Below are 17,108 nucleotides of genomic sequence, written 5' to 3' on the forward strand. Positions count from 1 at the left end.
AGGGCGGCGAGGGTGATGGCGGCAAGGGTGAGGGCGGGTAGCGACTGCGGGCCATCCAACGCCGCTTGCGGCTTTAATTATTATTATTTTTTAATCAATTCCCAGCCTTACTTTGTTTCTATAGCACTTCTCCAAGAAAGAATCACAAGTGCCATACAAAAGGAGCATAAATCAAATCAAAACATTGTAAAACACATCAAATGTAGTAAAACAAGGACTGAAATCAACTAAAAGCTCTCCTGAATAAAAACGTCTTGACCTGGGATTAAAACACTAACCAACGTCAATCTGACGCAACAATGGGAGGGAGTTCCAAAGATGAGGAGCAACGGCTTGAAAGGAAAGATCTCCTTTAGTCTTAAAGCTGTTTTTTGGAATGCTTAAAAGATGTAGGCTGGAAGTTTTGAGAAATCATTTATTAGTCTTTTCCACTAAAGTGACAAACAGTAAAAAATCCCCATAGGACCATCTCTTAGTTGCTCTGACTGACCTGCTGGCATTCAGATTGAGTTTCTCCTCAGTGTCTTTTAGAAGCTGTTCAAAGTCCAAATCACTGGAAACCCCTGGAACCAGCAGCTCCACAAAGGCGTGGTCGTCGGGGAAATCCCCCCGCCATTCCATGATGCTCTGCAAAAGAGAGAGTTGGCCTTAAACCAAGGAAAGCACAGTGTTTTATGTACTCTAGTTCATAAAGAAAAGCACAAAATTTCCCCAATGCCAGAGCTGTATTACCAGTGTAGTGACATCAATCAACCGTGTGGTCCAGAGTGTATTATCACAGCTGTCTGTCAAGAAACACATACATTCTGTGCTCCCCACACTCTAGTGGTTTATGGTAATTTGAAATTTCCTCAAACAGGGGTCTTGTTAGACGGCACAAATCAATTCCATCTGAAACAAAACAAATCTTATCATTTTAAAAGGCTGTTTCTTCCAGCCCCTCCCGCCCTTTTCCCTCAGAAAATCATTTATAGTAGGTGGGCCCCTGATCAAAATGCATTACCCCAGCCTGAAACAATTTCCACCCACTAACACTACAGTGAGTTAAGACAGAAAGGCGAAAAAAAGAAAACAGAATAAATAAACAATGAGGTGAGATGCACCTCAGTCAAGACTTTAAATAAACAACTCATCTCTTGAGGTCTCTTCTAGAATGGAGGGCCTCCCCTCCTACCCCGTGGTGCTTAACGCTCATGCTAACAGCCAATCCCACGTCGGTGCCATGCTGCTGGGTCTCATATCAGCATTGTCATCAACGCAAGTCAAGTGGAAGGTAATGGAGAGTGTCTGTGTCAATTTGGCTTTCTCACACTCCGCCTCTCGCCCCTTCCTCGTCATCTGCTCTGATTTTAATAATCCCTGTCAAACTCCAAACAGCTCTCTGCACGCCGCTCTGCTTCTTTGCTGCTGCATACAGTCTGTGCCACTCTCCCTGACAGGGGAGACAGGAAGCTCAACATTCATTTAGCCTGCGCAAAGGGAGGCCTGTCCAACTGGACAAATATTATTTTCTTCTGCTGACAGCCTCCCCAGTTAAGCTTGTCCTTTATTACTTTTTCCTCTCATGTTCTCTCTTACTCCTTCCCCTCGTCATCACGCTCCCTCGGCGCCAAAGAGGGTGTAAACACAGTCGCTGCTGCAGATTTGCAATCCCTGGTTTAAAGACCTCATCATCAGAGTTATATGAAGTGAGCACAGCACAATGTGTGATTTGGACTGGTACCTTTTATGCTTATCTTTTAAACATGACCCTACAGGAAAGATTAACAGCTGGTTTAAATGTCCACACTGGATGCCTACTGTGTCTTCTACCCCATCTACTAATATATCATTTGTTCTCCTAAGCGTTAGCGTGTACGTGGCAGAGCACGTGTGCTGTGATTTACCAGACAGCACACAGGGCCTCATTAGTGCAATACTTCAAATCACTCGGTCTCCATTGTCTTGTCATTAGCTCTTTAGAAAGCAGATGTTAAAGGAGCCCCTGTGTGTTTCAAAAACCTGCAACAGGTACAACCGGGTCCGCCACTGATTTGGTGCTTGCCATCAACAGACATCAACTTGACCAGTTTTAAAACACCAGAAATAACACTCTGAGAAATATGCGCACTCTCACTTAAACACACATCTCTGTCCAATCTGTCTTGCCGCTGCCTGTCTATTCCAGCTAGGTTAACACACAGGCCCATTTACAGTAATGAGTTTTTCCTGAAATATTTAGCAGCATTTTCCCCAGGCTGCCACTTTAAAACCACTTGGAGCATGTCAAGTTAAAGTCAACATTATTTTAAACGGGTACCCAACAGTCTGCTGTTAAGGAAACATGAATTAAAGAGGAACGTTGCTTAAGATTGCAAGAGTGGTGAACCATCTAATGGGTACTCCAGAGGAGGGCATAGCTCCACCACATAACCTTACAACACATGAATTACTTCTTTATTAAAAAACAAAAACATAATCATAAAAGTATTTACAAGATGCGTTTTTCTTTTATGTGATACCTTGAAATTGCATCAATGATGGATATATAATTTTATTTGAATGTTTTTTTTTGTTCTGATAAAGTTAGTGCCAAACAATTAAAAGATAGTCAAAACTTGGCATCACTTTGAAAAAAATGAAAGAATTGTATTTGCCAAAATCAGATTACCTTATGTGTTGTAAAGCAATCAAAATACATGTATTTAATTATCCTGTGCAATAAGGTTCCAACAGTTGAAAACTATGTTTTTGAACTGTGGAAGGTCTTATTTGTTTGAATTAATTGTCACAATTGTATAAATCCTATATAAAATAAGATGTGCCGCATGATGTATATACATGTGTAAATTGATGAGATCATAATTTCCATCTTTCTGTCGTTTTCAAAACAGAGAAGTAAATTGTGTTTTCTCTACACTATAGTATTCTTTTTTTTATTATTCTGTTTTTGTTGGTTATATGAGCTGGAACCCTAATATATATAAAAAATAAACAAATGAATACTCCAAATCAATCAAACAATTTGAATCTTTATTCTGTAAAAGTTTGACTGGAATTATGGAAATGACTATTTTTTTCCCATAATGTTCAATTCTTTAAAGGGTCTGTTCATTTTGCAAAAAAGAAAAGGGTCCCTCCAATAATAGTCAAATTATTTATACTAACACAAGTTAGTAAAAGAAAACAAAAGCAGTTACAAATGATATAAAATGACTAAAACTACAACCAAACACTATAACAATGTTCATAATATATATGTATAAATTTTAAAAATAAAATGAGGCAAGAATTATTGCAAAACGTGTTAAATTAAATACTATTGATTACCAATAATCCACCCCTTGGGTAGCATCTGATCTGATATGCAGTGAGTCATGCATTGTACATAGATGTACACAGATGTACAGTATCATATTTAACCTTTTTAGCGAATAAAAAAGACAGATTGAATAATAAAAAAGGTATAACAAAAATTGTTCTTCTATTTAAATCTGCAAAAATAGAAATGTTTGGGGTTTTTTTCCTCCCCAGGTGCTGATGCACCAATAAGTTCTGTGTACACTAAATCAACAGAGCTGATTGTTGGGGGAGGATTTAAACAAGATGAGACTTTTGCAGGTAAATCAGGGGAATGCTCTATTTTAACCACGTGACACCCCCGTCCCTAACCACCAGACGCACACGCGCCACTATTTTGCCCCAATGTGAATGACTTATAAGTTGTGTTTAGGCTGCTCAGTGTCCTAACCGCAGTTCACCTTAATGCTTGCTTCTAATTTCAGATCTTACCTGTTTTGCCGGCTAGTTGTTATTCCATGCCTTGTTAATCCATCAACGTGCTCAGTCTTGTTAAGTGGGTGTTTGTACGCAGCAGTCAAATATAGCTGCACAGAATGACACACAAACTTCTGCAGTGTATCGTTGAATGACAAAAATCCATAATTGTGGCTGAAACCGCGTCCATCCCTGTGAATTAACAAACTACCACGTCAGCCTTAGTGGTAGAAATGAACATTTGGTTACGTACAATCAGTGTGTGAACCAAATAAACACACTCCCGTTATCCGGTCAGTGATTTGTTGAGTTATTTTGGTTAGTTCCGGGAACAAGAAGCGTCCGTGGCAACAACCTGGAAGTAGCTCAATGAAAACTTCCGCTCAGTGGAATATACCAACTAAAAGTAAATTAGTCGAGAACGAAAACAAAGGGAATGATTTTATTTAGTTTTTAGCTAACTTGAATCTAACAAGTGAGTTCAAAGTAGTACATTTATCTCAAAATGTTTTCTTTAAATACGTGTTTCGTAGTGAAAAATAATTAATGATAGGACGAATCCCCCCCATCTTTGGTAGTTGGCTGTTCCGTGAAGCTGTGACTCTATTTCGGCGGTGTAGTGGCTGAAAGATTCAAATAGAAGTGTTCTTGGGGTAATATTAATATTCAATTTTTGTTTGCATCTATATTACGGGAGTTTAACATATTCCAGGACATTTTTGCCAAGCAGTGGTCCACAAAAGCCTTCGACTGCTTGTCGCCAGTGAAGCTGAGTTTTGGCGCGACGAGAAAAATCAGACTTGATAGGAATGAGGAAGGTAAAGCACTTTTAAAGACACTTTTTAAAAAGTCGTTTACAAATTCAGACCAAATAACCCAGAAAATAATTCAGATATTCCTGTAAACGCAGTGACTGTGAAGAGCTCAGGTTTATTAAGAACCTGCTTGACTATTACCAAAACTTCAATTTAATGAAACACCCTCAGCATTTAAAAATGGTACAGTCATGTTAAACATGCTTTGCGGGTAAAGAATCTGTTCTAGTGTCACATGTTTTAAGTCAGTGGAAAAAGAACACTGATGTGGATATGTTTTAGATGAGTAACTGTAAGGACTGAATGAGTTTACATTGACAACAATGAGTGCACTGCAGATTTTATTGTGTATTTCATTTATATGTGTGTTTTAACTAGGAACTACCAGTAAAATTAGATTATTTACACATTTTAACTGTATCCATAGAGAGAAAATAGACTCACTTAATTGGCGTGTTTATACGTTTGTAGAGTTGACAATGTGTATGTAGTTTTAGGTATAAACGTGAATGTTTATCTGTCCACATGTCCAGTACTGTTATTTTACTTCATGTTTTTCTCCTGTCCCGACTTTCCCTGAAACTGGATATTTCATACAGTTGAATTCAGAAAAATACTTTAGCAGAAACAGTTTGTCTGAACGTCAAAGCTTTAAAATAAATGTAATAAGGTCATCTTTAAACATTTATCTCAAGAAATAAAATTACTACAGGATGCTTTATCCAAGTCAAAATGGTACTTTTAGTTTATTAGGCCACATGTATTAAATAATATAACCCAATATTATATGCTTTTGAATTTCAAACACCATTTCCTGCATGGAAATAATCGAATTAGCTTGTTTAAGAGGAACATTGAGTATTCTGCCACCCCACATATTAGAAAAAAAAAAATGTTAAACTATGTTGAAGTTGTTAACAGTTAGCTGATACACCTGATTTGTGTGTTTTTTTTAAACAACACTGGGATGTTCAGTTCAGAGTAGAGTTGTTCCCCTTCTGGTTTTTCTTGAAAAGTCATCGTATCATGAACTGTGTAATTCATGCAGACAAACAAGAACCACTGTACAATGTTTTCCAACAAATGGTTGAAACCGGTTTATCTGTCATATCATCTTGAACACTTTAGACTAAATTTTGTCGTTTTTTTTTCAGGATGGAAAGGTACAAAGTTTTCCAGATCTCTGGCGTAAAAAGCCGTGAAACGAAGAGAGCTTTAGTGAGAGGGATTCAACAGCTACGAGGAAAATACATTGGTGGCTCTGTAAGTAGTGATTCAGCTCAATGCAACTCAGTTTGTTTACTCATTTTATTTATATAGTACCAATTTACACAGTGGTAATTGCTCCTTTATAAATAAAGGTGCTGCACAAAAGACAATAAACATCAAATTGAGCTGAAAGAATTCCAGTTTTCCTTATCCTGTTTTGTCCAAATCATCCTAAAAAACCCAAATCCTCTGAAGTGAATTTTTTAATTCTTTTAAATGGGACTTATCTCAGTTTTTTTGTTGCATCCACCCGATACCTATACAGAGAGAAAATTTCTCTGAATAAAAGATTAAAGAAGGAAACTTCCAGCAGAAGCAGACCAGCAACCATCTGCCATGACCGGTTGAGGTCTGAGATGACATGAAATGAAATGAAAAAAATAAAGTACTAGTGACTGGAAGGCAGACAGAGGAACATAATAGCGTTAACAAAATACTATAATGGTAAAAAGGTCTGTTAGTGCCTGCATCAATTGAGGAACAAAAAAAGAAAAACTCAAAACACTTGAACATCTATGTGTCTAAATCTAAAATACTAGGGAGTTACAAATTATAATACCAATGGAAATACAGTATATACTTTAACGGAGAGAGAAGACAAATCAAAGATGTACAGCAAGTAGAATGAGAAAAACAGTATACCTTCATTCATTCAAAAGACATTTGAATTATTATGTTGGCAATAAGGCATGTTGTCATTTTTCCAGATTAATTGTTTGAAATTAAGTTAAATAATTTTTTTTCAGGACCATAATTAAAAAAACATTTTGGGGATTTTATGCTTTGAATCAAATTTGACCACAATAAATATTCACATTATTATGCATGTTTTCCTCTCATTTGATCATATTAAATACTAACATGTTACAGGTCTACAAGAATGTTGTCACTCATCTCATAATACCCCAGGTCTCACCCAGTGAGAAGTTTCTGGCTGCATGTGCTGCAGGTTAGTTGTTACTGTCACAATGCTGCAAATTTTAAAGTCTTTTGATCAAACTAGCATTGAAACGCGCCCTTCCCTCCTGTCAGGAAAGTGGGTTGTGACACCGGAGTATGTCGTGGATAGTGTTAGGAATGGCTCCTGGCTACCGGAGCGATCCTATGAAGTGGCCATTTCCACAGGCTCCTCAGCTGCCTTTCACCCCTCCAGACACTGGAGGGAAAAAGTGGCTACTGGCAGAATGACGGGGGCTTTCCAAGGCTGGAGAGTCCTCCTCATGGTTCAAGAGCCCGGTAAAAGAGCCATGTTCAAACGGTGAGGAGACATTTTAGAAAAAAAAAAAAAAGATTTCTGTGTGAATACATTAGAAATCACAATAATGAAAATGCTGGTCATTTTTCTTACACAGGCTGTTGAAAGCAGGCAAAGCAGAGGTGTACAAATGTCCTGCCCCCTCCTACATCTCCATTACTCATGTCATGGCAAAGCCTGTCACGGATAACTCAAAATCCCACAATGCTCCTTGCTACCCAGTTAGCCACATAGTCCAGCACCTTTTTCAGGTAAGTTATTCTCTTTAATGTAAATTCTAAAAAATCAAGCCAGTTAAAAAAAAAAACTGTCCACAAAATAAAAGTTGTATTCATCAATTGTTCACAAACCTCTTTTTTTAATTCTCAAGATAAATTTTCCAAAACTGGTAGTTAACTTAAGGCTTTGACTGTGTATAAGAACTGGACTAAGTGACTCCTCCCCCTCTAAGAAGCCAACATTCCATAGACTTCTATAAACAGCTATTACTCAGTCATTATCAGAATAACCATTCTTGCTTTGATACTTTTTTTTTTTTTTACATTATTTTGTTAATCCTATCTTTTATTTCTATAGTGCAAGTTATTCATGTTATAAACTGACCACTCAGATGCCTTTAAAGTTTGTGGTCCCACGTCAAACTTTGAAAACTTGTCATTGACAGCCCGCTTTCAAGTGGGGTTATGGCCTTCCAACAAGCTCACCCCTGATTGGTGAGAGTGGTTGCCATAGAAATGTTAATTTACACCCGCTCAGACCAATCACTGCTTACTGATGGTTTCCGGTTTCAACATGACAACGTCTGATTTAAGGATAGTCGACAACATTCAATTGAAGTGGTTGTTTACAGGAAACAGGTTAAAATAATAAACAACAGATTTTTGAAATATACTTTCTCTAAATAATAATGTAATATTAAAACCCAAAGAAAGCAATGAATTAAATAAATTATCTTGTTGCCTCTTAAATTTTAATTAAAAAAATATGTGGTGATGTGTGAGGTCAGACATTTTAAAGCAATCAAAAATGTTTATTTATTTATTTTTTTTTTTTATTAAAGCTCTCTAGTTCTGATTATCTGTTCCATGTAGCTTAGCAGTTTGTATTAAAATATTAGTTTTAAAAGCGTTGATTTTGTTTTAGAATCTCTTTTCTGTTTGACAGGGCAGTCATTTGGACGTAAACTTCAACATAATGAAAACCGGTTACCTGGATGTCGACCTCTCTACTTTGGAAATGGAGCTCAAGAGATATGTGATCAAGAAGGAGGTCTGTGGCTAACTTCAATTTTGTTTGTGCATTTGTGTGAAAAGGACAGAGTGCAGTTTAGATGCAAGAAGTATGGACATTTAACAGAAGTTGAATAAGTTAAATTACTTTTGTATTCCTGTCCTGCAGGGGCGGCCAAGACTGTGCTTTCTTGAATTTCTGGGTTACCATGACCCTTATCGTCCCCATTCCCAGGTAGACACGCATACAGATCAACTCCTAACCACGATCAGTATAACACACACTGCTACAAGATAACCATGTGTTTCATCAAGACGATAAGGTCATTCCATTTTCTTAATGTCATACATTTCAATGAAAAGTGATGTGAAGAGCAAGGGCGCATCAAATCGAGGTCAAATATTTAACCAGCACTCTCAGTTGATCTGAGAGCTTTGATTGGCAGACCCATTAACAGTAGTCTCCCCTGTCCTGTCCATTCCTTACCCAAGTGGGTGTCTGTCAGATTCCTATTAGTGCAGCTCTTGTATTTTCAGCCAGTTCTTTTGGAGTCCATATGCTATTTGCCAATTTGAGGCAGCCGGTCATAACCCCTAAGAACTTTAGAGGCTGTTCAGTCCTTATTTCTATTAGCCTCTGCTTTCCCTTCATGCTATTTGTCTCTTTGAGTGCCATGCTTCTTCTTCCTTTTAATGAGTTTCTTTTTACATTTTACAAATGTTCTGTTATCCTTTTAGGCTGCTGCAACCGACTTCAGCAATGTTGGCAGCATGATAGAGTGCGGACTCTTCGCTGAAGCCTTGGACTCGATCAAAAGTGCTGTCTTTCCAGGGCTGCTGCCACCAGCGACATATCTGATCTCCTTCCTCCAATATGCCCAACAGGTCGGACCTGAATTACCAGACAGCCGAACTTCTTACTAAATTTATCCAGTTTTAGCAGCAGTTGCCTGATTGTTTTCATTATCTCTTTATCAGTCAATCACATCAGTGTTGAGGATATGTAGAGCGTTTTATTTTTTTAGCCATTCTTTTGAACATCTGCTTATGTACACATTGATTTCTAAAGATCATGATTCATTTGGTACAAGATAAGAACACATTTATTTTCCTGAAAAACAAATATGAGAAAAGCTATAATGTAGACTTTTCTTAAAATCAGTGTTAAAACCTTTTTCAAAATGTCTGTGATAACATGCCTTTGTTATGATCCCTGACCCAGTTTTGATTAATTTTTCACTTTCAAGTAGAACTATCACTAATAGATCTGATATATTTTGATGTATCCATGCGTATTGGTAAACTCAAAGGCTGCACAGTATTATTATCCCTCCACCTCCATGCCATAAAGGTTTTATTTTTGAAACATTATATTTAAGGTTTTCTTTAAACGTGGAACTCGAAGACAACTTTCAAGATGCTTTACATTGCACAGAACTCTGTGACCCTGAATGTCCACAATGATGTCAACAGCTTGCATCTGCATTGTAATTTGATGTTTTCTCTTTGCATCTCTTTTCCCTAAACTCACTTCTGCCTTACGTCACAGGGCAATGCCTCACCTGTCTTCCTGAGAGCTTTACATCAGTTTTTGAGTATCCTGATCATTACAAATCCTCCATGGCTGGGTCTTAGTGCGGTGAAAAAATATTACATACAAGTTCTGCAGTGTCCGCAATGTCAGAACGGCTTGTGGCCTTTTTTAGAGACGGCTATCAGGTACGCTACACATCCCATGAAACATCTCCGAATTTTTATTACATTAATGTAATAGGTGCTTTTGAAGTCATTGGAAATGGCTCCTGTACAAAGAGTTCATTTCTAAAAATACGTGTGATCTGTCAGGTATTGCCTGTCCAACAGTGCCACTTGTCACCCCCTCCCTGGACCTGCGCTGCCAACTCTGATACATTTCAACCGTGACATTCTGGCACTTTGTCTGAAGATCTTCCAGGGGGAGCTCCACTGTATTACAAGCAGGTAACAACTTCAAAGGTTTTTTTTTTTCTTTTTCAAATATTTCTTCTTTGTTGAGGTCACCCTAACCTGTTAAAAATTGATTAAGATCTATTCTAACAAATGAATGGTTTTCATCTGATGATGCATGCTTTACTTTACAGGGTTTATTTTTACTATAAATATTACTAGTTGAGGTTTTCAGTAACGATTTTACTTACCTTTGCCTTTCAGAGGTTTTCTGCAGGGAACACGAGCGTCACCTTCTCCATCGTCATCACCATCGAGCTCGTTGTTGTACAGAACCTTCTGGACGGTGTGGGAACGCTCGACGTTACTGTCTCATGCTGTGAAACAACTTGCTCAGCTCTTAATCCAGGCTGCAATGGAGGTAATTGTTATATTTTTCTTTATGGGTTAAGGAAAATTACTTCAAAATGTGGTTTCTTTGATGAAAATCATGTTTTTGGTGTTTATAACATGGTCTTGTAGTATTTTTCTGATGATGAAAGACATACTTTACTTAAAGAAAATTCAGCTTAAAATGTCATTTTTTAGTATTTTTCTCTTTAACTCACTGTGAATCAGGAGCAGATGAAAAAATGCCTTTGGGAAAAACTTTTAGTTGTTACACAGAAGCTACAATTGGCAGCCCACAAGCTCCATTCCGATGCACCCACTTAAAACTAATAGATCCATGTTTGTCTTTGTTTTCCTCCTTCGAGCTACTGTCTGACTCAAAACTGTATGGCTGGATAGCTCTGATATCGCTCACCATTTTTGTTGTACCGGTGATGTTAGGTTGGGGTTGTGAGGGGCTGCAAGTCCACGGAAGAGCCTGTAAATAGATGGGTCTACAGGAAGTGAGGGCAGGCTTCAGCCCACAACAGAGATGAATTTCTGGTGAACTGCTGCTGCTCTGCAGAAACTAAGTCCTAGAAAATGACCAGGGTGTTTAGATTAACCTAAAAACAGCATAATCATTATTAAAAGACCACTGTGAATGATTTAAAAATCCATCAAAAGATAATTAGAGTGGGACTTCTATGCTTGTAAAAGTTCAAATTTAAGGTTTATCGGATTCATTGTGCCATGTTGATGACTCTTTTCAAGGACAATGCTGAAAAAGATGAGAACCTGCATTTGGCAGACATCCTGTTGGACCTACTCTCTGTGTTGGTAGAGTTCTGGTACCAGCAACACTTCAAACTGAACCAGATTCTGGTGGACAAAGGTTTCAAAGACCTGTCGGAGTACCTTGCACTCATGAGCCAGGGTATGTTAAAAAACAACACCACATTTGTAAAGGAATAAGTGATTGAATTTGTTGTTGATTGGGGTCTTAAGGATTCAAGCGTTTGTTAGTTTTTGTGATTATCTGCTTATTAAAACATAATTTCTGTTATCCTGCTTATTTCCTCTGCAGATGTGTCTCTAGTTGTTTTGGTAGAGTTAGTGGACAGAGTTCACTCATCCAGGTTTCGTCTGGTGATGGCCGATGCCATGTTCAGGAATCTCTGCTGTAGAAGCGGCTGCACTCTGGGAGACGAAGCTCTTTCTCTGAAGAAGCTGGTGGGCCCTCTTCCTGTTTGTTTCTGGTGACAGATAAGAAGTATCTGCTTCATCATAGCAATTATTAAACCTTTTCAACTGTAAATGCCTCTTTAACTTTACTTTACTACATTATGCTTTAACCAGAGGAAAGACTACAAACTTATGAGCCTTAAAAGAAAAACACCCAGAAAAATTCATAGGTTGTAATTATTTTGTTCCCATCGCTGAACTTCCTTTTTATAATGACATATCACACAGATGTTCTGCATTAATTAATAAGCCAGTAGAAATCTAAACTCTAATACTCATATTCATATTATAGCTAATATATCTTCATTTCCTTTGGGGAATTAGTTAAATACTTTCAATAAATTAAAGTTGTATGAAAAAGCTAATAGGCTATGAACGTTAAAAAAAATTTTTTTGCAGTAGATCGTCTGGCTGTCTCATCCGTTACGCTACTTGTCTGCAGTCCAACTCAGTTCTCCAGGGACATCTATATCCATGTGAACTTACCAGCCGCTGCCTAACCTTGTGAATTCCTGCGCGACTTCTGACAGGTGCTTTCCTACCTGCCTGCTCTGGGAAGTTTAGCTCAGACTCCCAGCATTGCACCCCCGAGGACTGGACCCACTTCACACAGCTGCGCGGGAGGGGGAAACAGCTGCAGGTCAGTTACACACAGCTGTCCGTCCATGACTCTGTTCACTGGTGTATCATCAGATCATCCCGGAGCACATCAGGCAAAGTGTTCGTGCAGACGGCGTGCAAAGATCATATCTTCCACGTTTCATATTACATTAAATCTGTCTCTGACCTGATTAGTCTGATATCAAGAAAAAAAAGTTGCATTGCAGGAAACAAGTTGTTGGGCAGATTTTAATAAAACTACAACCAGATTTATGCTAATAAATTTAACACTTTCTGATAAACAATTTGATCAAAACCAGATGTCAATAAATTTGCTGTATTGAATCATTATTATAACTCTGAGATTTCCAGCCCCACAACATGTTTTTTAGAATAACTGAGCTAATCAACCAGCTGTGATTCCTTTAAGTTCTCACCCACATCATTTAGAGTATGAAGCAAAACAATTTGTTAAGATTCAATGTTAAATACAAAAGAAAAAAGGAACACCTGGTAGGAGTAGGATGAGTATATGCAGGCGAGGAGCAGAGGTGCATGAATGAGTGGTGGGTGGGAGAGTGGGGACTGAGATGTAGCCAGAGACAGACAAGTTGAGGTCAGACAGAGCAGGAGGAGCTGGCATGTGATGGGTCATACCTGGGTCTGATCCTGTTGGTGTGCTGGCAGATAGTAGGGGTGCACAAGGAGGTTAAGCCCCTCCCAGCAACTGCACACACAAACTACAGGGTCTGAATTTGGACGGGGAGACGACACACCGCTGAGGATATCACATCAGACTCTTGTGTCTTCCATTACAACCATCAGCTCTAAACCCTCACCCTCCCTCCTGCACTTCTCTTGATCTACACTTGCATAATAAATCGGTCTCTTAATGCAATCACGCACTTGCTCTCCCTCTTCATAACCCATTTCAGACATCTGCTCCTGCACCAGCAGGTAGTTGGCCTGAAGACAGGCTGGAGTCACCAGGGAACAGGTTCATGGAAAGGCCATCGGTTCATGGACTGACCAAATCCTCTCATCTCTCCAACACAGCTCAGTTTTTTTTTTTTGTGCTTTTCTCACACTTTTATAATGCGTTAGCTCATTTTGACAGAGACCTAAGCAAAAGGGAGTTACAAAAATATAACCATCTGCACATAAAAAAAAGCCAAACAGTGTATAAAGTCATGATTCTAAAAGAAACAAAAAACAAAACAACTAAAAATCTTGTTTTTGATTTCATGGATGAATTCATATAATTATTTTTTATTCTGATACTTTAAATCCATCTACATATTTTATTATGAGACATTTTTGACCAATTCCCCCTTTTAGGTCAAAACATTTCTATTAAATGACATTACTATGTGGAGACCGATACAGTGATTTATTAAATTAACATCTTTAAATAAAATCTACATTTCTGTTTTGATTTATTATATAATATATATATATATATATATATTGTTAATATATATATATTTGATTTATTTCAAACATATAAAACATTACAAAAAATCTATGTAATCACCTTTTATAAAAGAAAAGTCCCAAACCAAATTCAATAAATACATGTTTGAAAAGGGGATAGTCTGTAGCAAATGCTTAATTTAAGCCTATCCCTTAATGTCTTTTTCCAGTAACTCAAATAATTCACCGTATATAAATCTAAACTAAACTAACAATATTCCAATTGCTTTCCATGTTACCTCTTTTCACCTGTAAATCCTCTAAATTGTTATTCACAATTTAAAATATTTCAGGCTAGTGAAAGCACTATTAACGCTAAATAGATGTCAGTTTAAAAAGGGAAAGTGTCCTGAAGAGATCCAGGAAGTGTTCATCCTTCGTTTCTGTTTCTTTTTTTCTTCTTTTTTCTTTTTTGGGCCATGGAGGTGTTGCTGCTATATATGAGAGATGACAAATGTTATTCTTGGTATCCAACTGACATAGGGCACGTGTCCAAGCTGGATCGAGCTGACAGGGTGGCTGATTGACCGACTGTTTAGATGACCATTTAACTTACCGGCTGGCTGCTGGGCCGCCAAGTGCTGTTAACAGAAGGGAGACTGTAATTAAAGTGAAGTTTTTTTTTCTCCCCCTCTCAGCGATCTCTGTGCATTTATCCATTGCTGTTTTCTTTTAATAATGCTGGACATAATTTGTTTTGACTTGTGAATTTGTCTAAGTAAAGATGTTTGATTAAATTTGCTCATTACAGCATTTTATTAAAACCTAACCTTTTCAGATTCTCGTTTAGGAGTAATTTTCTCACAGTAATATGGGAAAAAAACGTAGTGGTTGTTAAAAAAGTGAACAGAAATAAATAAAAAAATGTTGGGTTAAGTATATTTTATGAGCGTAAAACTGGCTCCTCTGCATACAGTTTTCATCAAAAGTCTACTGCTTTCAATAAATCCATACAAGTTTCTTGAGGGTGCTGCACCTGCACAAGACTTTAATTATGACAGCATGCTGACCACCTTAAATTGATTCTAAAGTAAAATGAGCCCAGTGCTTAAACAAACCTCTCTGCTGCGAGCCTGTGTGGACAGAGGACACTCGGCTGAAGTGGCTCGAGATGAGAAATGGTACAGCCTCATCATAGACAGCATTATGGATTCCCTCTCGCGCACACATTGCTTGTCTCATCTCATCTCAGCCTTGTCCTTGCTAATAACAAGCAGCGTGACAGGACGTGTGTTTCCTCCTCACCGCTGGAAGCTTCTTCCTAGCTTCTGAACAAGCCAATTACTAAGGAACAAGGCTCTTCCCTGTAATACGGATGGCATTCCGCTGCAGCGCAACGTGCACGCATGTGCACAAACGTATACACATAAGACACCTGTCAGGCTTCGTGCGGGGCAGGTTCTCCAAACCCACACGCACGACTGTTGACAGCCCTCAGCTATTAGCACGCTATTACTTTGAAGAGGCTTTCACTTTCTTTTAGCAGTTATTCCTCCTAATGTGCTTGCTCACATTGAATTCTTTGTCTCTGTGTTTAAGGCGTTGAGAGGGAGGAAAAGTGCTTTGGAGACAGGAATGAAGCTTGAGATGTGGGAATTGTGTGGCCAACGCAGTGGGGGTTTGACTGATATTGTCAGATTTCATATAAGACGATGATACCACTCCAAGAGGGATTAATTTGCTAATAGTATGTTACACACAGGAGCAATGCTGGTTCCACTTTCTGTACCGCTGGGTCTCGTTTCTGTCCTGCAACGATTGTCAGTCAGTGAAATGGTGGGGCTTGCTTAGGCAAATCGAAGCTAATAAATGATGTCTTGTAGCACCCCTGAAACCATGCTCTTTCTCTCCACACAGGAACCAGGACTCCTTGGGGAAAGAAACAAACACAGAGAAGGAGAACATCCCCAAAGGCTTGCACAGAGTCAACGCAGCAGGTAACAGACAAACATTCGTATGTGCACCACAGCTTGACAACAAGGCTTCACGTCTGCTGACTTAACGCACTAATGCTCTGCAGCAGCCCATCATTAAAAAGAAACTCAAGGCACGGTCATCCTTTTCAATTAAAGACCCACTCCAATGACAATTGTGTTTTTAACACATTCTTTGGCATTTTTCTAATGATGGAGGGCAATTTTAAAGGAGCCATACCATGATTTTTTGAAGCCTTTCAGAGTGAACTACATCCACATATATGTTCTTATATTACCTTTGGAACGCTAAAAAACAAATTATTTATGAAACTTTTGTTATTTTCCTTTTTTTTTCCTACCCGGAATTAAAACGACTTGATTTCTGAGGCTCCGCCTGCCACTGCGTCTTGCTGCTACCTATTTCATGACGTTGTCCAAGAGCCTTTCTTTCTTTGTTTCTCCCACAAAAATAAACGGTATCCAATTTTTTTCAAAAATGTATGCACGATTGTGCCCAAGGACAGCGGGGGTGAGGGTGGGGTGTTGTTGTCCTGAAGGAGCTCCACGTCTAACGCAACAAACACTTGTTTGTGCTGGAATTTATTGAAGACAGGACACAAGTGGAAGATATATAGTATAGTGCATCTTAGGTCTGGGTTTATAAAATCAATTTGAATTGATTTAAGCTTAATAAATCAGTGATCAATTCATAAAAATATAGATTGATTTAGCACATAATGCTAAAGTTTACTAGCTTAATGCTAACGTTAATGGAATTTCCCATGGGACAGCGAACGCTCAGTGGACTTAAACATACATTGCTGACTAAATGAACATCTTTATTTACTCAGAGGCATGAATTTCCCAAACTCGTTTAAGGAAATATTTTTTGAAGTAACCATTTGTGGTCTAAAGCACAGTTTTTTTTGTTTGTTTTTTTTTTTTTTTACCATTTTTTGCTTATTCTTCTGAAAAAAAGTGTACTGATTTAGCACCATTGCCACATAGTGGCCAAACTGAAATGCCCTCCAGAAGAAGAAGAACAATGTTTGCAATGTTAATGATCTGAACATCCTTGTTAGAACTTCTCCTTTTCAGAAACTATGTAACACTCTATGCTATTAACAATCTTATTATTTCAATAATACATTTTACAGTATGTGAACTGTATCAGGTTATTATCAATATATTCAAAACATATACTAGATTATCAATGTATTTCTCAATACATGTGTCTAAATGTGTAAACTCAAAA

The 17,108-nt window shown here is 38.1% G+C and overlaps 2 protein-coding genes across 3 annotated transcripts in view; one reads left to right on the forward strand and one right to left on the reverse strand.

Moving 5' to 3' along the window:
- The window catches only part of kiaa0825 (KIAA0825 ortholog), a 131,274-nt gene extending 127,166 nt beyond the window's left edge, over positions 1–4,108 (reverse strand). Inside the window, exons 1-2 of the mRNA XM_024276128.2 lie at positions 3,772–4,108; positions 491–627 (exon numbers count right to left, since the gene is read on the reverse strand). Coding sequence (XP_024131896.1) covers positions 491–621 — 131 coding nt within the window. The 5' untranslated portion in view covers positions 622–627; positions 3,772–4,108. The remainder of the gene's footprint in view (positions 1–490; positions 628–3,771) is intronic.
- Positions 4,109–4,344: 236 nt separating this feature from the next.
- The window catches only part of slf1 (SMC5-SMC6 complex localization factor 1), a 33,706-nt gene continuing 20,942 nt past the window's right edge, over positions 4,345–17,108 (forward strand). The window contains exons 1-15 of one of the 2 annotated variants that reach the window (XM_036213591.1): positions 4,345–4,409; positions 5,726–5,834; positions 6,711–6,789; positions 6,873–7,098; positions 7,193–7,346; positions 8,260–8,364; positions 8,494–8,559; positions 9,063–9,209; positions 9,874–10,043; positions 10,170–10,304; positions 10,515–10,671; positions 11,394–11,556; positions 11,707–11,852; positions 12,395–12,504; positions 15,795–15,874. In XM_036213591.1, the coding sequence (XP_036069484.1) occupies positions 5,727–5,834; positions 6,711–6,789; positions 6,873–7,098; positions 7,193–7,346; positions 8,260–8,364; positions 8,494–8,559; positions 9,063–9,209; positions 9,874–10,043; positions 10,170–10,304; positions 10,515–10,671; positions 11,394–11,556; positions 11,707–11,852; positions 12,395–12,504; positions 15,795–15,874 (1,846 nt within the window). In that variant the 5' untranslated portion in view covers positions 4,345–4,409; position 5,726. Of the gene's footprint in view, positions 4,575–5,725; positions 5,835–6,710; positions 6,790–6,872; positions 7,099–7,192; positions 7,347–8,259; positions 8,365–8,493; positions 8,560–9,062; positions 9,210–9,873; positions 10,044–10,169; positions 10,305–10,514; positions 10,672–11,393; positions 11,557–11,706; positions 11,853–12,394; positions 12,505–15,794; positions 15,875–17,108 lie in introns of both variants that reach the window. The other variant, XM_024275703.2, reaches the window with a different exon arrangement.

Source organism: Oryzias melastigma, linkage group LG9, assembly GCF_002922805.2.
Source record: "Oryzias melastigma strain HK-1 linkage group LG9, ASM292280v2, whole genome shotgun sequence".
NCBI lineage: Eukaryota > Metazoa > Chordata > Actinopteri > Beloniformes > Adrianichthyidae > Oryzias > Oryzias melastigma.